The sequence below is a fragment of the Rissa tridactyla genome, chromosome 10 (assembly GCF_028500815.1).
Source record: "Rissa tridactyla isolate bRisTri1 chromosome 10, bRisTri1.patW.cur.20221130, whole genome shotgun sequence".
Taxonomy (NCBI): Eukaryota; Metazoa; Chordata; class Aves; order Charadriiformes; family Laridae; genus Rissa; species Rissa tridactyla.
Genome location: NC_071475.1, coordinates 5,871,257 through 5,892,831, shown reverse-complemented (window position 1 = coordinate 5,892,831; position 21,575 = coordinate 5,871,257). Strand labels below are relative to the sequence as shown.

Below are 21,575 nucleotides of genomic sequence, written 5' to 3'. Positions count from 1 at the left end.
GGTCCCTAAGAGATGCAGAGCTCCAGTGACACAATACCCTTATGGCAGCGGTTCTGCAGAAGCCCAAGATTGCTCTGAGTTTTATTCATTATCTATCTGTCATACACGCATGTGTTTCTTCATAACCGCTAGCAGCCTGAGAAATAGGGTGGGGGAACCAAAGTCCCTGCTCTTCCTGGTTTTATGTGTGAATATTGACATAATAGAGATCCTAGAAATGCGGGAGAAGGCAGATTATCTAGTTGGACACCGTAATATCAGGGTCCCAATTATTTAAGAAGGTGGGAGGGGGTCACGTGGATAGAATGACAGCTATACGGTGGAGAAAATTTAGGATCAATCTAAGTGTATTGACAAACAACACAATTTTTGTGGATTGAAATGCCAGACTTCATTAGGGAAAGTGCTGCATTAGAGCGGTGCTGCTGCCTGCCCAGCCAGAAGGGCAGGTGAAGAAAGATCACAGAGGATGTGAGAACAGCAGCCGCAAAAGCAATGATGCTTCAATCAGCCTTTTATCGACCGGATAAGCGTCACCGGGACGTGATGCTGAAAGTACATTTTCAGACACCATAAATACTTGCCTCAGACAGGGAACTCCCCAGGGAAGAGACGCATCTGCCTTGGTCCTGAGCATTCAGGGTATTACTCTTGTAGTGCTACCGTGAGAGTGACAGTGGTGAACCGGCATCAGCATCTCCGCAGGATCCGCAGGAGGAACAGAAGCCAAAAAATCACCAACTGTTTAATTTCAAAAAAGACACTGATATAGTAGTAAGGAAGCTCTTTAATATGAAATTAAACTGGACAGCCAAAAGGGTTAAATGCTTGCCTGAGGCATAGAGATTATTTAGACCTCGTGTTGAAACTCAGAACAAATGCATACCAGCTCTCAGATCGGATGCCAGAAGGATCAGTACTGGACTGGCATGGTAAAGACGACTACTGAAAACAAGAAGGCATCCTTCAAGAAATGAAAGACAATCACAAATAGAAAAATAGAAACCAATATGTTATGATTCTAAATTGGAGTTATGAGAATTTTCTTGTCCCATAAGAAAAGCAGTAACTTGCTAAAGGCATAAAAGCTACTAATATACCTAATTCCAAAGACATCAGAAGCAGAAAGCCTGCCAGAGAGTACCTAAGGCTAATATATGATGAAAATATTAAAGACACATTCAAAAAGGATGCTGTAAGTTAAGGTGTACTTGGGCCATTACCCTCTATGGCTTATTTCTGCTATTGAGAAAAAACTTCCAAATTTAACAGCCTCACTCAATCCATTATCCCATGAAATTCCATCCCACATAGCAGGGTCACATATTTTGAAGTCTCCTTAAGGTCCCAGAATAAGCAGAAAATGAAGGAGACCGCCAGGACAAAGACTGAGAGAGCAGCCATAAAAATCCCAAGCCTTGGGGGAATGAGAAACTGGGGCTGTAAGTGCAGGCTGGAAGATGGCTTCAGACTGTGGGGGGCAAAAAAAACCCTGTCTCCAGATGTCTGATTCTTAACGTGGTCAGGGATACATTTTGTTTAAGTAAACAGGGCTGCTCCGTGGAAATCCCAATCTCCTCCTAAGAAAAAGGCCCTGCGACCCGCGACTGGCTCAGGACAAAGGGCTAACACGGTTTCCAAGGTGAGGAATGTCTGGGTAGTATTGAATCACAGCCAAATGAATAATGGAGTGGCTCATAGAAAGTAAAAATGACCTTGAGGAATTAAATCAAGACCAGAAGGACTTTGAGCCTGAAATCTGGAAACTGGAGGCAGTGTTTGAGCTGAATAACCAAGCGGGATTTCGTTGTGGTTAATGCATTAGGGTCATTGCCAAAATATGTTTGTAGAAGTTCCTTTTAGGATATGGTGGAAGTGATGTGCAGCAAGCAGATCATGCTATTCCAGAGGACAGAAAGCAAGAAAAGTAATTTTATGCTGTGGCCATTTCCAGTGGAGCAAATGGCTGTAAGCTGCAATAGCAGCCAGAACTCCTTGATTTAAACTCCTCCAGGCCCCTGGATGCTGAAGTTCCTCTGCACCCAAAGCCAACACAGATCCTTGCTCATTTGCCAAACGTATTGGCAGGCAGCAAATGGTGACGATGAGAACAGCATAGCAGAGCTAGAGACAGTTCCTATAGATACAGACTAAAGCCAGGAGGAAGAGCAGGTGAACAGCAGCTCCCAGAATTTCAATTGGATTTGCAGTGATGCAGCCCTGGTCACTAAATGAGGAGAAGCAGAAAGGGCTGGGAGATTTTTTGGAGGGGAAGCAGGAGAAGAGGAACTTTGTGGCACTGATCTTACTTAAGATTACTACTAGGAGAGAAAGATCTCTTCTTCGGGAAAGAGGCTTTACTGCACTTTGAAGAGATGTCAGGAAGGCGTGAGCTTCACCCACAGTGCTTGGGAAGAAGAGGGCTGTTGGCACCGTTTCAGTGGGGATGACAGAACCACATAAAATCACTTACACCAGCACTGCGGATAAATGTTATTTTGCAAATTGTAGAAGATTGAGTGTGCTTTTCCAACTGACTCTTAAACCTCAGTGTTGGCGCCTAAGGATGGATCCAAACAACAGAGAAAATTACCAATTTTAAGAAAGACCAATGAGGCCTATGACAATTTAGAGTTATGAATTTTTAGCTTGTCAAAGCCCCTAGGAACATCTCTGGAACACAAGAAGAGGGTATTTATCGCATGCTGTGTTTCTCTCAGTGTGTTGTCTCTGACAGCTATTTGGGGGCAAGGCAGAACCTTTGAATGAAAGGTGAACATTTGCATATGGTTGGGCTAAAATATTTGGAAGTGGAAATTGGAACTTAGAAAAATGAAAGAGGCTCCCAAAAGATCTAACTTCTCCTGCGGAGGGGGAATTCCCACTGACGACTGCGAAGAACTAGCTGACTCCCCAGATATGCAGGGGGCTGGAGATTTTTTAGATCACACTCATATTACAGAAAGGGTTGGAGTTGCCAATATTGCAATACCCTGCATAAAGTTAGGTGGAAAACATAAACTGTTTGTTGATCAGCATTTTTTGGACCTGACAAGGACTTACAGTGGCATTTGTCTTACATATCTAAACCTGGTTTTGCTTTGGATCCACCTGATAGTGTAAATACCATAGGATCACTATGGACACAAATTCATGAATGATTTGGGGAATGGCCCATGTTAGCAGAAAGCTAAAAGTTCTCCTGAGATAAACTATTGCATCACCTAGGAGGGACTACTAGCCAGGATTAAATATCTAGGATGTCTTCTCGCTGTATATAAGGAAGGGTTTATATTTAGGACGGAGCATGCGTCCCTGCAGCTCAGGCATCCTGAAGGGAATGGTCAGGTGGTTAGAAGAAGAGCTGTGGTTGCCTGATCGTGGATCTGATCACAGATCTGATCATGGTTGTCTGATCTCACTGTCACAGATTGGCCTGGGCCAAGGGTGGCCAGGATGATGTCTTGCCCAGATGGTCTTGTTAGTAAATTAATTGCCGTCAGTGTTAAGCAAGGGAGAAAGAAATGTGTTGCTCAGGGGAATGAGTGTATTCAAGAGAGACATCTCCTTTGTGTACCACCCCCCCCACCTCCCCGGCTAATTTGCAGAAGTACCATCATTCCAAAAACAACCACTGAGACAGTGGACTTAACACAGAAGAATTCAGCTCCAAAGCAGCCAACAGCTGCCTTTGGTCGTAGTGTCAGTGCAGAGTGAGCCTGGGAAGTCACTTGGCTCATAAGTCCTCTCAGCTCAATAGTCCTCAAAATACCAGTCATAAAACTCTTTTACAGGAATCTTGTATTTCAGGCATTAAGTAATGTGAAGGGACTGAGAAAATGCGCAGGTTATGGGATGTGATATTCGCTAGTTGTACCAGACGCTGTTAAAGGGGGGTTGGCAGGACAGTAAAACATTTAGGGATTATAAAAACGCTTCTTTAAACTAAGAGGGAGCTTTTTTGGCTAGAAGACAGGAGGATTTAGAAAACTGGTACAGGAGATGTGATACTCACATTGCAAGCAGGAGTCCTGCCCATGTGGGGTCATGGCAGCCCATGCACTCACATCTCTCCCTGACATGCTGGCTGTAGATTAAGAAATTTGTTATTTTTTTAAAGCTTAGCTGAGATGGAAGGAAGAAGTTGTTCTAGTAAAAGTTGTATTCAGATTTCTTTCTCAGTAGATTTGGGGTCCAGAGACAGATCAAGGGAGAATTTTTGAATTCGGACAGATTTATCAGGCTTTTTGAGAATCCAGAAACCCAAACCTCATCTATTTTTGCCTGCAGCTCAGTGTACGCCGTGAGCTCAATGCCAAAAGTATTAATACGATATTGTCACTGACACCACTATATAATGAAGAGGGAGACTGAGCAGTTCAAGTACTGCTACTAAATCCCTTCCCTGTTGTGCGTATGATGTTTGGGCTCTTTCCAAAACTGGGGATTAACCGAACACATCACTGCTAATAAATGTTGGGGTGATCATCTTTTTTTATACGCATAAATTAGTCTCCTGTTCCTTCTTCTTTACTTGTATGATTTGATATGGAAGGAAAACCTTGTGCAAAAGTGTCTTTCGTTAATTTCAGTCTGTAATTCCCAGTTCCAAAGGCAGCAGCACATCTCTCCATTTCGGTAGCTTAAAAGCCAGCAAGAACTGGGAGTATAAACCAGACTCCATCAGACCTTGTAGACATGGAGCAATGGAATAGCGATCATGTGAAAAACGAAAAAAATCTGTGTCTTTGCTAGCAAAAAATTGAAGCCAGTCTCTGACAGATTGAGAAGCGGTGCAGCTGTGCAGGGAAACCCTTGGCTGAGGGAAGCTGGTACCATGCCATGATCCTAGTCCATAAAGCGTTAGAAACCCTGTCTCCGAAGACAAGTAGAATCAGAGCAACATAGCACAAAATCAAGGCTAGTTGGAAAAGTTTATTTGGGTGGTGCTCAGGGGAAAGAAGGGAACTTGAAGAAGCATGTTATTATGTTTGAAATATTTTTAACAATTCAGATCTATTTGTCCAGCCATATGCTACCTATTTATTTGTTGTTCCAGTGTGTCAGACTGAAGGCATCTGGAGAATACATACTCAAGAAGTGTCAACTATCAGTCCAAAAGGTTTACTTTTTTGGAACTGCCTTCCAAATAAGCCCAGCAGCATCTGAGTTATAACAGAAACTATTATCCAGAGTAGTGAAAAGGGAGAGACCTGGCACTTGCTAGGAGCAAACCCCAAGGTGTCCCTTAAACTAAGACTGACTGACTAGGCAGGTAGGATGAACTGAGTTAGCTGGCCAGTCCTGGTTTTGGTCTGTCTGCAGGACGTGCTGGAGAAACACCTTCCCCCCTGCAAGGGGAATGCAGAGCTAGGCACTGCATTCGTATGGATGTGGCAGTTTAAGATAAGCTTGTTGGCTTTGCGTGGCAAAACCATACACTGTTAAACATTATGCAGTTATAGGAAAGGTACCGTCGGAGTGGAGAGTGAAAATGAACATGTTGGGGTGGGCCATGCTTGAACGGTTCCAGCAGGTCGTGTAGGGTGTTTTGTTTGGCTTTTTAATTGCTTGAGACTCATTCACAACCCTCTCTGCCTCATTTCAGGCCTAATAAGTTTTCTTCAATCCGGAGCAGCGCTCCTAGCGACTACTCGAGTTTGAGCGATTCTCAGTTGCTCTTCGGCTCCCAGTTCTGCCCGGAGAACTTGCAGTCGGCAGCGGCGCCGCTGGAGCTGGGCACGCAGCTGGGACAGCACAACTCCCAGGACGTGAGTCTCGCTCCCGTTCAGCCCTGTGCAGGCACACAGCCACCATTCAAAGTTAATGGAAAATGATGAAATCAGGTGGTAACATTTGCAAATGTTAGTAACTGCTGAAATCAAGTTATCTTCTTGATCCACGTACATATTTACTGTGACTAGACAAAATATCAGCCTGGTTGGCTGAAAACCTAGTATTTATAAGAGATTACTAACAATTATTGTTGAGGTAGGTATTATTTTCTTTAATTATATTTTTAAATTACTGAAATAATATGAAATTATCCTCAAGCTAATGTCTTTAGACCACCTAAGGTAAAATATTCCATCTATTCCTTCTGTGAAAAATACTGTGCTTCTCTTCATTAGCTTTCTGTGAGAATGACAGAGGTATTCAGTGTTTACTTCCACCAACTGAAAATTACCTTGCTGTATTGTTGTTATGGCAGATGCTTGAATGATTTTGGATGAAGAGCTTCTACGCTCAGAATCGTTCTCCTACAGCACATGGTTTCTGATGTTACCAGCCTCACTAAAATAGTTCCTGCACCGCTAACAGACCTGAACAAAAGACACCTGAGAGCAAAGATTAGGACAGAGCAGTGGTGCCAGCTGCTAGGCCTAGGCTGTCCTTCAGTTCCAGATCCTATCTGCTGTCCTCTGCATTTTGCTGGTGACCTTGTCCATTAACTGCAGCAGCTTTTCATCAGACACAAAAAAGGAAATTCACTCTTCACAATGAAAGAAGATAATTTAACGGAGTTTGCATTTTCTTATGTTCTAAGGAAAACGAATTTCCATTTTGGTCACACCATGTCTGGAAAGTCTGTAGAATGAAGAAGGTCTTTACAGCTTTCATATTAATATTAAATTTCTTGTTCTGATATGTATATTGAGGCATGTGAGAAACTGATCAACAGTCTGGAGATGTTGCTAGTTGGCAGCAAAATGATGTCATCCCCCAGGGACTTCAATAGGATTTTCTTTAAATTGGTGTACAGGGAGCTCCCACTGACATCTTTAACTTTTCCACAATTCCAGGAATGCTGGAATTAATTTTTAGTCTCTGTGATGAGCATACAGGAAAAAAATCTGCATACCTGATGATTGCAACCAACTGAAAATCCTCAAGATGAGAGAAAAGCCTGAATCTGGAGGAATTTGGGTTGGGTCTTAGTTCCACAGGGAGTCGATCTAACTAGGCACACTAAGTGAGCCATAATCTCATGAAAATTCTTAATCTCCTTGTCCAATCTGATCTGTCACGTCCAATCACTGTGATCTGTGTCTGCAAAACACTTGGTACACAAATGTTTTTTGCTAATTAATGTTCTGATTATTTTTATACTTCAACATTTCTCTTTCTTTTGTGCAACAGAGCGAGCCCAGTATTTTTACCAAATACCAGACAAAACCACAGTTATTTGATGAAGAAACAAAAGAAAAAGGTTCGCTTAATTTTGGTGCTGGAAGAGTGAAAAGTGTCTTTGAAAATTTTGAAGTAAATAAGAACAAAATAAAGGACAAATATGACCGGTATGTAGAAATCCATTGGAAATTTTTTCTGTGCTAGTGGTTATCACTCCCTGCAGCTCCTTCTTCTCCTCTTAAAAATCATACATGACACATTTCTCCAAGAAAAGTATATTTTCAGGTTTTTAGATTATCTCTGATTGGAAAAAGTCACAGGATAAGAGAATAGGGTTTATTTGCAATGTGATTTATGTAACACACTCAGCCATAAGCCACAAGGAACAACAAAACCCTAACCTGAATTTACCTTTGTCCTTCTTTGTCTGATCAGCAGGGTTTTTTCTGTATTGATTCTCTGCAAAAGCCCACATTTCTCAAAATATTACAGGCTGTGTTGGGATTGATCGAAGGGGCTCTGAGGACAGCCTTTACATTTAGAACAGATGAGGAGATTGCCAAGCATACATGTGTGCAGTGGAAGATGGAATGATTAGACCTTTATAAATCTGCACATATCTCTAGAATTTTACTTGAATATAAAATTGTTATATATTATGGTTTTGGTAACAGACAAGTGTAATTTGCCAATGTAATTTGCATCTGATCTTTGTCAGATGTCAAGAATTAAATGTACATGTAGGTCCTAAAGGACTTTAGGGAATAAACTAACAGTTTTAAGCTCAAAAAAGAAAAATGGCAAACTCCTCAGTGCACCTATAAATAATTCTTAGCTCTGTACATTTTGTAATGTAACATCCAAAGTGAAACACATTGTTATTAAAAGCCTTTGATCAAATCAGGCTGTGTGTCTCCTCCTCTTCTGCAATGGGTACTATGCTTCTGATAATGCAGAATTTGATTCTCTAGTGCCTATTAGAGAAGAGGAGCATTTTTGTAAGTGAATTATGAGAAATTAACAAATAGTTTTAAATGTTTAGGCAGAACTCCTAATTATCCTTTATTGCTTCTTTAAATGAATTATGCTCCTTCCTACACTCTAGACTTACTCCCAGATTCGAAGCCTGTTTATAGAAATAGCTTTAATATCCTTACCAAGATAAACGTATAATTTATCAATTGTATCCCCCACAAGTTTGACTAATAAAATGAGTATCTTCCTTTCCATAAGGCTAGAAAAAGTTCAGAAGCCCTGCCTAATTCTCATAACTAGACTCTACCTGGCCTCCACCTTTTTGATTGTTGCAATTTGGATCACTAAATGATTGATTTAAAATTACCCGAATCTTCAGAGGGGAAACAGGTTATCACTTTGCTTAGCAACCGTCCTTGCGTTTTGGTTTGATAGGTTAATCATGAATATAGCCTGGTTCCTGATAGGCTCGTTCAACTTAAAAGGACGGATAACAGAAACCACAGGCATAATCTCGGGAGAAAAGGATTTGCAGCATTTGTTCTTCCTGGCTTGGGCTTTGTTGATGCTGAAGCTTTTCCCATCTTTTTCCCACAGTTATTTTAAGTCCAAATACAATACCCATGTATCCCAGCAACAGGCACGTCACCTCTGCCAAGGCTGGGTCCTTCCGGAACAGATAGCGCGCATATAACAGATAGTGGTAACACCCCAGCAGCTAATGGACAGTTGTGTAAATGCCAACTAAAACTTCTGAGAGAGGCACGAATGCTCAGCCAAAACCGAAAGAGTTAAAAAAAAAGATAATGTATACTATATATGTGTATGTGTATATTTTTTTTTCTTACCCTACGTAGCAGAATCCATGCTTTCCTTAAACAAGTAATGTGACTTCAAAGGGTTATGCCCCCTAAGTAAGCATTTCTGTGCTTACATTACACACTATGCTATGTCTTGCAGTGTTTCTTGTCTCATGTTTGCTGTGATATTTTAAATTTCTTTCTATTTCAGTAACTTACATATCTGTTTTATACTTGGATGTTTTTTCATTTCAGTGAGGTTTTAAGCACCTTTATTTCCAGTATCAAAGACAGGCTTCAAGGGGTAAGTTAAATAAAATTCAGACTGCAAAATAATGAACAGTTAGAAATGCTAGAGAACATTCATCTTCTCTCATTTACTCTGCTGATATTAAAATTATTATGCTGTTTGTATTGAGCACTCAAATACTTTAAACCAACAATTGCCATTTTTTTTGCGTATAGCATTGTCTTTGTGGCCTGTCCTTGGGGTCAAGGTCTTTAGGACCTTGCCTCAGTGACAGCAGTGGAATTTCTCTGGGGCTCGGGAGCAGGAACAGGCTGTTAATGGCTGTCTGCAAATATCAATTCTCTTTTTCTTTTGCCTGAAGAAAGTAGTCTTCTCTCAGGATGAAGTAAATACAACGTGATCGTACTCTCTGAAGGCAAAGGACTCTCCCCCCACCCCACCCTTTTCATAATTACTTTGATTGTTATTATTGATGCTATTTTACAGATGAGTATCTCTATTTTGAAATCTGTTAACATTTCATGAGCTCTTTGAGCCATTCCAGATCTCTGTTGGGGTTGCAACCAACAGCTGGATAAATTGTTTCATGCGACAGATAAATAACCATTTTCATGCTGTTTCATTCCATGAGTTGCAGTCGTTGTTCTGTGGCATTTGGGGCTGTGTTTTTCCAAAGAAAGGGCCGTGTATTAATTTTCTCATTTACCTTTGTTTTTGCAGCTGCATGCATGCTTGGACAAGTTTGGAGAAATGTTTGATTCAAGAAACAAATCCATTTTGGTTCACCTGGAAACCATTTCCAAGACACGTAAGTCCTTTCTGTATTTCTGTTAACAGCAGAGGGCACAGTCAAACTGCTGAATGTCAGCATGTTGTCTCCAAGCTGGGGTGAACTAGGCAAGTCATGCCACTCACAGCTGCTCTTTGTAAGGGAGAAGAGCAAATAAGACTTATCCATGGTATGAACCTGTCTATTTTTCCATTCTTACTCTGTTATAGTCTCCTTTTCTCTGTTCTCTTGTGCTGAGTCAAAGAACTGGGGTGTTGTGTGCTTAGACACCATGCACGTATAGATAAATGCACCTCTATGCTTTTGTGTTCTGCCTAGAGTATGATCATTTTTAGACTATCTGGAGCACTAATGGAAAACACAGTAAAAATAACTTAGATATTTATATCCTGAGTATCCTGTTTCAGTTTTTAGGGCTTTCTCAGATTTTTCATGTGTTAGTTTGAAGTCTTCCATCATTCCTCTGTGCTTGAAGTGGTTATATTTTCGATATGAGAAAAACTAATACCGCTCATTTCTTAAGTAAGAAGCACATAGTGAAGCACGCTATTGCCATGATTAAAAGGTGGACTCCCAAAAAAGCCAATAATGTAAAATACTTTTGAACAGCTCTGTCTCTGAAGTTGCTAGTCACAGCAGTCTTTACTGAGGGAAAGTGCTTCAGAGAAATTGTTTCTAATTTGGCTTAGATCTGAGCCTTTGAGAGTGTGTTAATTTTTAATGCTGGCATGATTTTTTATCAACACCCTGTCAGGACTCTGCTCAGTGCTTGCCCTGCCCTCTGGAAGAACGAGAGGCCAGCTCCAATACATGCAAGAAATGGGAAGTGAGTTACACCTTGTGACTTCAAGGTAGCAGACCCTCACAAAAGCACTATAATATCCACTGTGCGGTAAAACGTGGCTTCCACGATGCACAGCTTTGACAGATACCCTTTAAGCCCTCTCAGGCAAAAAGAGTGGAGTCTGGTGCATTCTGCTTGAGGTGGTGGTAGCCTGTACGTTTGAAATACCAATCTGTTTACACTAAGAACACTCCCTTGCTGTGCTTGGAAAGTGCTCGTGGTAGGACCTTAATGTAAGCAAGAATCTGTCTGCTTTGGCCAGCACAACAAGCTCCCTATTACGCATTTGCCCATGTCCTAATTACTTCAGTGCCTCAACTTGTCCACTCTGCAGCAGGACTTTGCCTAATTTCATATATCTCGTGCACAAAAAATGTTGTCACGGCACTGAAAATCAAATCTATTGTTCACGATTCCTCCTCTTCATTCCATACCATTTGCTCAGCTGTCCTGTTTATTCTCCGTACCCATTTTAAATAAATGTGCCTTGAATGAAATGAGAAACCTCCCAGAGGTGCCTGCTGCTAGATTTTCAAAGCAATTGAAAAGAAAAATTGGCACTTTCTGTAATGTATCATGCTGCAGAATGTTGAATATATAATGAAAATCATCACACGCTCCACAATGTTGTTCTTTTTATATTTCTGGGAAGGTTCATCTGTCACTGGTTAATTGCTGATAAACACTGCCATTTGACTGGTATCACAGTGATGGATAATTAAGTTCCCACTAAATAAATACCTACACTAGTGCCTTGAAAAGATCCCAACTGAGGCAATTTCTTTGAAAAATTGGTATGCAATTCCTAAACTCAGGTGATAAAGAGCTAAATTCAGAGCTGATAAAGCACTGAATGCCAATGGCTGATGACACAGTACCTTGGGATGTGGGTGACACAGTAGAGACCCGGTACGTCATTGGCAATGCAGGATTTCACACGTAGGAGAGGAATGCAGAAGATGAAGAGGCTTTCTTCAAGGAGAGAAGTAGAACACCAGGACATTCAAACAGCTCTGAAAAACAAAGAAAGGTGTAACTTGAAATCAAGTCTGTCTTCATAAAAAGCTTATAAGGAGTATCACAGGCTTCATTTATAGCAGTGGGTAGCAAGCACATTTGGCACAGACTATATAGCCACTGGGCGAGAACAAAACAGAAAATATTTTTCAAAATATATTTCCAAAGCATTTCCAAATGCTGTTGGGCTGGCATGCTCTATGCAGTAAGATTTAAAAAAAAAAAATAAAATGTTCTCTTTTGAGTGTTTGTCCATATGTGCTTGCACACAGTGGCTAGAGCTGTGTCTGGCACTGGAGATGAGACAACGTTTGCCTCAGCAGCTTCTACAGAGGCACAGCCACTCTGTTCCTTGCCCACATCTCGGTGTGCCGAGCACAGGGATGTAAAGCGGCAAACAGACCCTATGTTCTGCCACCTTATATAAGGTTTCTCTGGTTGACTTGCTTGCTCATCGTTTGCTCTTTCCTTCTGGTTTCAGCTCCTGTAACTCATTTCTTTTTATATTTTTCCCATTTTCATTTATATACCACACTTCTATCAAAACTTTCTGGGTTTTTTTATACAAATCCCGATTTTCACGGCTCAGCCCTCTCTGAACTGCTTTGCTTTTCTGGTATCTGGTAATTCCAGCTGTGACAGCTCATAACAGCCATATCCTCCGCACCACCTTGACTTCATTGCAAATGAGAAGCATAGTCCCAGCCAGCAAACCACAGGCAAGCCTCTGATGTTCCTGCCAGCAAGGGTGACAAAATAACGTGAAATATGTCCCTTACAGAGGTACGAGCTGATGCAATTCTCTGACAAAATCCAGTGCCTAGTGGGCAGTTTTCAAACGTGACTTGCTTTGAGGCTCCTGAGGCCCAGTAGTTGCTGGCAAGGTTTCCAGGGGAATTTGCTGTGTTTACAACAGCGGGATTTGAGTTGTTAGCAGTGTGGTCCAGACTGGGACGCTCAGTCCAGACTCCCTTATGTTCTGTATGGGTTGAAAAGTCAAAAGGTTTAAAACCGATAAAGGAAATGCCTTTCCCATGCAGCTGCTCACTAGCTGTGCAGTGACTGTCAATGAAAATTATTGAGATGAGGGACTTAACCAGACTCCAAAACACCTCGGCACGGATGGCGAGAGGATATGTGGTTGTCTTGGTGAATACTGAAACCCCTCAACACCACACTTCAGGGCTTGGGGCATTCTTTGCCACAGAGCAGGCTGAGATCGGGGGCAACTCATCCCACAGTCCCCCAATGCAGGTGTCTTCTGCCATGCTGTGGAAGGGGACCCAGGCGAAGCAGTCACAAACCTGCCAGCTGACTGCTCAGGCTATGTCCGAGCAGGATGCAGCCGTGCCAGCCCGAATGTTCACCCGCTGGCGCAGCACTGTTACTGCCCAGGGAGAAAACACAGCACTCTGCTGAGCTCCATAGCTGCCTTCCCTGCTTGTGTCTCACCAGGTTTATACCACCTCCTATTTCCCCTACTGAACCTGGGCACGGGGGAACCATCCTCCCTCCAAAGTGTTATTTAAAGCCTCTGCGCTGTCAGTGCCTATCTCAGGAGGAGTTCCATGGAGAATGATAGATAGGCATCAGAAGCAGTTGCTGTTTAATATTCCTAGGCTAGGAGGCTAATGCTTCCTCCCTTGGCTGCTCAGACGGTAGTTTTCAGCTGTTGGGAGTGCAGCTGCACCTGAGAGCAGGCTGATTTGCGGGGAACCCTCTGAAGCACAGGGAGGCAGACCTACCCCGAGGCCCTACAGCCTTTTATTTCATGCCAGATTTCACATTCCATACATTATTAATGTAAACCAGTAGCATCTGAAGACAATGGTACAGCAAATCAAAACACAGCGATGTTCCAGGCTGTAAAAAATTGCTTCGTTTAGAGTAAAATACCTTAAGAGAGGCACAAGTCTGTGCACAAGCCACCCATTAACTGGGTAAAGATTTTCCCTCTATGATCAAGTTATTCAATAACTATCTGCTGCGGGGTTTATTTGAAGTAAACTTTCTCTGAAGCAGCCGTTCTTGATAATTTTCAAAGACAAGAGACTTGACTAACAGGGTCCTTGATCTGATCTAGTTTGGCCATCTCAATGCCTGGTTTTTGAAGTCTAGATTAACGCTCATTTTTATTTTGTTTAATAGTGTTTGACAAGTCTGAACACTCCTCTGGTATGGAAGCCAGAGAAGGAAGAAGAGTGCCCCTCCCCTGTACCGAGGGGATTTTTTCTGCAGAGTACTCCTACACGTACAAATGAAGCGCATTCAAAAGCCTGGCTGTTGGTTGCTTGCCTGCAGCATGCTGTGCTGAGTCAAACGTATGTGCAGATCACAAGCCCCGTGGACGCAGTGCTATTTTTAGACTGAGGATACCATGTTGCAGAAGAACAGACAGACTAGGGAAATCAAAAGTTTTAAAAATAATTCTGAACTAAAATTAAGCGTACGGGGAAGAGCAGCAAGCCGAGGTAAGCTTGTTGGTGCTGGCCTTCCTATATCCTCACTGTGTGGAGCTGAAAGGTGATGAAGTGACGTGAAAGGAGTTTCCTCCTTCAGTCACTTCTCCTTTCTTCCTCTTTATAGGCTTGCAAGCCAGGAGGGGGCTGGCAGACTCCCAAAAACCTGCTCTCGGACTGCAGGTAGCCCTTAGGTTTAGCCAGGGAGATGCGAAGTCGAAAAGGCCCACTCAAACATTCACTCCACCGTCACAAACCCATTCTGCAAGCCACAGCTTTCCACCCGTGATTTGTTAAAAAGTCTAAACCTCTCAGAGCAAAAGACTAAAAGCTTAAAAACAGCAGTGAGAGATCAGGGACAACTAAATTGCCTGCAACAGCAGAGAGCTTATTAGTTGAAATATGTGGAGATAACCCTCAGAAATCAGCCACGCTCCTGCAGAGAACGAGGCAAAGCTGTGTGGTGACGGGCAGCCTGAAAAAATGAAGAAATTCCCCCCAAGCCTAGGTCCGGGAGGTGGTTTAACTCGATGCGTGTGAGGAAGACACATGAACAAGGCCACTATAGGGTGTCTTCTCCCAAATGACAGCAGTGTGCAGTCTGCCCAAGCATCGCTCCTTCGGAGGAAGGCGAATAAAGTTAAACGTACAGCCTGGCACAGGGGTTCCCTGCTGCCGGGAGGTAGCTCTCGGCAAGCACCCCATCCCTCAAGCGGCAGCCCTGCCACGCTGCCGGAGCACCTCCAGCCCTCTGCCATCAAACACCTCTGGTCTGCGTGGCTGAATAAGCCCAACACTTTCAATCTCCTTTCGTAAGAGGAGATTATCATCTAAGCACTTAATTATCTGGTAGCTTTTCTCTGCACGTGTCCCAGTTCAGTCTCTTTTTTTTTTTTCTCCTCGCACATAGTTAGCCAGGACTGCGCATAGGCTTCCAGCCACCCCGGGGTGCACAGCCGTTCCCATCACCCAGAGCCTGTGCGCCACTGCACGCCACACTGCCCCATGGCACCTGTAGCCCCTGGTGCTGGCATTTGCGTCTTTGTGTCACCTGCTAATTACCTAAATGCCGGCTGGCTTTTGCACCCAGGTGACTACAGCAGATTTTAAGCAGATTTGGCTCATGAGCAGGCCTTGAGGAGCACCTTCCAGAGCCGCCTTGTCCCCTCATGCCAACCCTCTCAAGACCTGATGTTTTCCCTTTAATCGAGGCTTATCCCACTTACTATTTCTCAACTTTTTTCATATTACTTACACTGAAATGCTTTGTTTGAATCTACAGAAAGTCCACTGCATTGCCTTCGTCTAAGAAGTCACCTATCTTATCCTAGTGTATTACACTAGTCTGGCACAATCTGCCTTTTATAAAATCTTGTTCCATTTTATTCCATTTCCCTCCATGTCTTTGAGTACCCTTTCCCTTAAGGTCTATTCTAAAACCTTGCACAATATGAGAACAAACTAGAAAGCCCATAATTGCTCAGATCTCATTCCTTTCTTCCTTCCCAAATGTACCTTTTTTAAATGTCCCTGGTTTTTTACAGAAACAAAGCCTGTACAGTCACTTTCTGCCTGCCTCTCCCTAATAGTTTTTAACTCTTTGACCAATTTCATCTAGAGTTTGACAGAAGGGCACAGCTCACTGAGACAATTAAGTCCCTGTAAGCTAAATGAAAATGGCCGGGCAGGAGGAGGAGAGCTCCTGAGTGCTCTGCGGCTCTGCAGCCTGGGAGCACACATCTCTGGGGCAAGAGGTGCTGCGCTGAAGAGCTGAGATAAGTACTCTGCGTGCAGGAATAGCTTCAGCCGGGCTCTCAGCTCCACTGACACCAAAGTCGATTAAACACGTTGGATCTGTAGCAAAAGAAGATTAATTAATTGCAGAGCTCTTGTAGCCACTTGTTGAAATGTAGGCTTGATTCTGATTTCCTCAGGTGTGCAGCACTAGTCCAGGACTCCAGAGTTTCAGTGATCCCGGCCCGTTGGCTTGGCAATGCTTTGTTTTAGCAGCAGGGGCTTTGCATCCTGTTTTGTTCCAACCAGCCAATGTTCCACCCCAGCCACACCATCTGTACACACCTTCCTGCGCTGTTCACAGGAGAGACCAGACATGTTTAGCGAGCAGCTCTTTCACTGCGTCCTAATTTATGATTTTAAAGGAAGACTTCCACAAGATTGCTAAAGATTTTTCACGTCCACATACGCTGCAAACTGTGTTCCCATGCTGTAGTGTATTAGGCACAGCAGTGATTCCTGTAAGAACAATTGCAGCTGCATGGGAGGAGTTATATTTTGTGCAATCGTATAACACAAATCCCTATTTTTGTATCAGTTTCTCAACAACCGAAGCCAAGAGCATCTTGCTTCAATTTAAAACCCTCCCAGGGGGTCCGTGCCCCCACAGGACACTGCCGGGGCCCCCGCTACCTTCCACCATTCCAGCTGCAGCTGCCCAAGCGCTGGGCGCAGCTCCCTGGTTCAGACGGTTTCTGACCCCATCTCTTCCTGTGCCCAGCAATTGGAAATCCCAATTCTTTGCACACTCCTTCCTAATTTCCCACTGTCCCTTCAGGCAGCTTTCCTTCAGTTACCAGCGTCCTGCCCATTTCTGTCATGTAGTCTCTGGTTGCACTTTTTCGCCGTGAACCTCTTGCATCTCTTTGCTGTTATCAGCAATACTATCCTTCCCGTCACACGTTCAAGCTCCCATTTACCATCCTCTGGTTATGGAAATGGGTTGGTTATACTGGGGTGGGACAGCTATTTTGGGGTCCCCCTCCCCTGGCCATGCCTGTTGTGCAGTTGGCAGACAACTAAGTCTCGGCCTTCCTTGCATTGAGCCAAACAAGTTTTGTAGATTCACGTAGCCTTTTGTCTCCAGCTGCCATATTAATAGAGCACAGTAAATGAGGTTTGGCCTATACACAGCATCTTATAAATTTCAAGTGCTTTGCATTAAACATCTACCCTATTGTTCATCGCTTGGGGCACGGGGAGATCTCAGCGGGTGAATCACTATGGTTGCACAGCACAGTGAAATATTTCATGCCAAGCCGTGGAGGAGGTAGCAATAGTATTGATAGTACTTTATTCACATTTACAAATGAAAGACCAAATGTGTTTTTTATTGATTTCCCTGTTTAGTGCAAGATGCTCTTCAAAGTCACTGTGGCTCGGTGCTGAAAGCTCTGACAGATAAAAGCCAAATGGAGCAGGCGCTGCTGGAGATGGAGAGGAAACTTGCAGTCGTAAGTGCAGAAATTAATCTTTTATTCTGAATCCTCGTTCTGAATTTCTCCCGCTTCTTCAAAATATTAACTGAATATTAAATTGCCTTCGAATGGTGGATTATAAAGTAGACTGCTCCCATTATAATGAAGGGGGAAAGACATATTAAAATGCTAATTCTAGGCTAGATACTGACTGATACTTACCCAAGTGCTGGCTAACAGTGCTGTAAGCTCTGATGAAAAACTGGTCAATAAGAGGGGAGCCCAACAGCCCCCTGTCATGGCAGGACACGACGGAGCCATTCCTCACGCTGCCACATGCCTTCGCTGGAGGAGGTGGTGCAGTGTGTGCCCGCGAGGGGAAAGCATCTCACAGAAGTGCAGTGCCTTGTCCCTTCAGCTGGATGATTTCCCAGGGAGAGGAAAAAAAGACATGAAAAAAGAACAAGTGGATGTCAAGAGAGACAAAAGAATGAACTGCCAGAGACCTCCTGAACAGGTTTAGTTTCTCCAAAGGCTCTGTTGCAGGAATTGGTTTTGGCAATGATGTGTCATGCCAGCGTGTGAGAAGGCAGTGCCCCTGGGAGAGGGGACACCCAGTGGGTTAGGGGTACCCCCCAATCCCAAACCTCTCACTTGTGTGGGACGGTTTGAGAACATGTATTACACAGGGAGACACAAATTGCTGATCTTTGGGTTGACACCCAACTTCAGGGGTCTAGCTGACACATAGTACCTGAAGTTTCTTGTTTGAATGCTGTTATTGCACCTTTTAATGTGTTGCTTACTGCTTCTGCTCTGCTTGTTGCTTCCCCAGAAAGATGTGGAGATTTTGGATGTGAAATCCAGTGTCCAGTCGCTGAAGGAGGGTCTGGAGTCACTGCCAGCTCAGCTGAAGGATCAGCACCTGAAGCTGTGTGAAGAACTAGGCTTCCTGAAGCTTCCTAACACCTTAGCAGAGCTGCACACATTCATTTCTAGTGCCAGACTCCCCCCTCACATGGCAGATAACTCTTCCCAGACCTCCCCTGGCCCATGCCAGGACCGTGCTCCGGGCAAGGAGAAGGCATGCTGGCCATGCTGCCAGGGCAGGGGGGTTTGCGGCTCCTCGGGTCAGTCTCAGCCCCCCTGCATGGCAGGGGGGGAGCAGCAGGTAGACTGCCCCATGAGGAACCAGGTCACTGGGGGTGGTGCACCTCAGGGTGACCCAAACACAGCTTTGGGAGGGAACGTCAGCCCCATTGCTACAGCAGGGTGTAGCAGAGAAAACACCTCTTTGCAGGAGGTGAAAGATGGTTTGGAAACGCAGAGCTGTTTCAACCATCCTTGCGTGTGCTGCGCTAACAGTCACTTTTTGGGGGATAGTCAGAAGAAACACAGCCCTGTACCACAGGAGGTGCCTCTACCAACTCCACTGAGGAAGGCGGTCAGGAGAGGCACCAGAGGATTTGAAGCCGTGACAAGGTCACAACTGAGGCAGCCTCAAGTTTGTCACCTTTCTGTAAGAAAAGATATGCCTGGGCGAAGAGACAGTAGCTGGGCTGCAGACCGTGAGGTGGAGAATGCAGCTGTAGGGAACAAAGCAAAGCAGAGGCCGGGAAGGATCCCCTGGAATAAAGCAATGGGGAGGAAGAAACCGTGCCCCGCTGTGAGAAAAGGCGAGCTCTCTCGTTGTGCTGATGGTGGGCTGAAGCAAAGGAAGGCAAATGGGATGATTGAGTTGGAAAGCTCCAGAAAAAATTGCTTTCCCAAACACACGGTTGCTCTCAATTTAGGAAGCTGTAACCCAGTTTCTGCAGCTCCCCAGCAGCAGGTCCTCAGCAGCGCTCAGCCGAGGCTTACAAAGAGTTTCCCACCAGCGCTGTGCTCCAATAAAAGCCTGCAACAGCTTGCAGACAAAAGAAAGAGAAGTTTAGAAATTAAAAAAAGAGTGAATTTTTCCAGCATAAAAAGGAATCTCTGGGATTCCTCTCCCCAGGACAATATATTTTCCCTCTGTAGCACAACAGGTGAAAACCAGATGAGCTGCTTCAGTCTCCGAAGCCCTGCAGGCTCCAAGAAGCCACGTCCTGTCAATACACTGGCTCAGCAGAATACGGCCTGTTGCTCTTTAGTTTTTGATAGCGATTATTCCGATTAAGGGGTTTTGTTCCGTGGTTGGAGTCCTCAGCGCAGGCTTGGCCCTCTCAGTCACGGTTTATTCCTCTAGGTGTGTTACCGACCTAGTCAGAGACGAGGCTCGTGCCCGGACGCTTGAAAGTGTTATTGCCCGCTTTGATATGTTGTACGGGACTGCGTGGGACCTGAGGGGAAGCCCTACCGTAGCGTGGAAAGCCGATGGGATCTCTATTACTTTACCACCCTGCTCCCAGCAGAGACGCCATGGGCTCCAATTACCGTCGTATTTACGCAGCGTAGAAGTACCTGCAGAGCCCGCCGAGACGTTCACCGGGGAGGAGAGGGCTGGCAGAGCACAGAGGCGCAGCTCAATCAGATTTAGCACCGAGATCTACTTGACTTTTCAATGAGACAGATGTAATAATATCTCTGTGGCCAGAGGCTTTACTCTGTCTCTCGCTCGTAGTCTCTGTGTTGGTTTTGTACGTCTAAAAGTTCTGGTTTTTAGCTCCCGGGGCAGTAGTAGTGTTGTTCGGTTTGATTTTGGTAAGGTTCAGGTTTGTCCCAGGAGCTGTTTGTGAGCTTTGGACAAGGGACAAGTTTAGCTGAGGAAAGCAGAGTCCCAACATCTCAGGTTTATGGACTGTTGCGTTTCTTCTCCTTTTAGGCTGAAATTTCTTGGTTTCAGAAAATTCAGGAAATTTAGTTTCTACTTTATTTGTCTCTCGTATCTCTTGGCTAATCAAGCAATTCTCCAACACGCTTTTCAAGGGCAGCGGTTCTCAAAGAGAAGCTGAAAGATGTGACGTTCAAATTCAGCCAATGAAATCACCGATGGATATTTCTCATCCTTTAGAAGCCTGCGCCTCTCTAGTGAGGAGGCGCTCCAAAATTTTCAATTCAGAAAGGACCAGCCCGCTCACCTAAATCTGGTGTTATACAGCAGCTCCAATTCCCACAGAGCAACTCTTTCCAGGGTACCCAGCTCTGACTGTCAGCAGCTTCCGCTGCTTCAGGTGTTTGTATCACATTGGATTTTTGATCTGAGATGTTACTGGCAAAAGAAACATTTTGGTGTTGACGAAACACGTCTGTTGCCACGAATCCAACTGGTCTGGCTTTGTCATCCCGAGGGGGAAGACTGGGATCCTTTTTTCCTGGCTTTAATAAACTCATTGTGTCTTCACAAAACTCTGGTGTCTTTGTATTGGTTTTTTGGGAGAGGCAAGATCCTGTTTCAGTGGGTGAGCAAGCAGCTGCTCTTTAGATGTTTAACTCCCCTGGAACTGGGAGGATTAGTTTTTTCAGCTCCTCTCTGATGTTTAAAGACGGAAACCTCCGCCCTTCCAGTTTAACATTGGTTCGGTGGCATTAATTAGCAAGGAGAAGGTGGCGGGGGCAGGCACAGGGAGCTCCCAGAGCCTTGGGACCCCCCAGGTCAGCAGAGGGGCCGGGTGACGGCCGCTGGTGGCAGCAGCCGTTCATTTCTCCTGCCCGGTATCCCCAGCATGCCCAGTACAGCCTTTGCTGGGCAAACCCTGCTCCATGGGACTCGCCACCCCCTGTGTTTGGGGGTCAGCGGGGCCGGGCGCAGGCCGCTGCACAGCCCCCGGCTCGACGCTCGCCCCAGCTGCGTCGCCGCCAGCTCGGCAGCTCATGGCTGAGCTTGGAGGGACCTCTGGAGGTGTCTGCCGCAAGCCCCTGTGCCGAGCCGGAGCAGGCCCCGGCACCCCAAGGATAGTGTGCCCGTGCCGTGGAGTGCAATGCAGGGCCGCCATGGGGACCCTCGCAGCCCCCCCACCCCACGCACGCGATGGCATACAGCAGTGTCACGAATAAAATCGCTGGAGAAAGGAGGTGTAATGGCAACGGCAGAGAGCAGTGTGTCCCCTCGCACCGGCCACCTCCCTGGGGGAGCGGGGGGAAGCCCCAGGTGCCACCCTGGCCCCCATGGAGCAGCC

General features: G+C 44.8%; 1 protein-coding gene across 1 annotated transcript; it reads left to right on the top strand.

The window, feature by feature from the left end:
• The first annotated feature begins 1,685 nt into the window (after positions 1 to 1,685).
• On the top strand, positions 1,686 to 19,636 carry IHO1 (interactor of HORMAD1 1). Its single transcript, XM_054216435.1, has 7 exons — positions 1,686 to 1,777; positions 5,609 to 5,771; positions 7,141 to 7,298; positions 9,162 to 9,210; positions 9,877 to 9,964; positions 17,411 to 17,514; positions 18,314 to 19,636. The coding sequence occupies exons 1-7, from the start codon at positions 1,686 to 1,688 to the stop codon at positions 19,634 to 19,636; spliced, it is 1,977 nt and encodes a 658-aa protein (XP_054072410.1).
• Positions 19,637 to 21,575: the final 1,939 nt, after the last annotated feature.

Bases quoted from the DNA above. Each gene is read 5' to 3' on its own strand.
- IHO1 (XM_054216435.1), top strand. From the start codon at position 1,686: ATGGAGTGGCTCATAGAAAGTAAAAATGACCTTGAGGAATTAAATCAA. The intron at 7,299-9,161 runs GTATGTAGAAAT...TTTTCATTTCAG, and splicing joins ATAAAGGACAAATATGACCG to TGAGGTTTTAAGCACCTTTA. The intron at 9,965-17,410 runs GTAAGTCCTTTC...TTCCCTGTTTAG, and splicing joins GGAAACCATTTCCAAGACAC to TGCAAGATGCTCTTCAAAGT.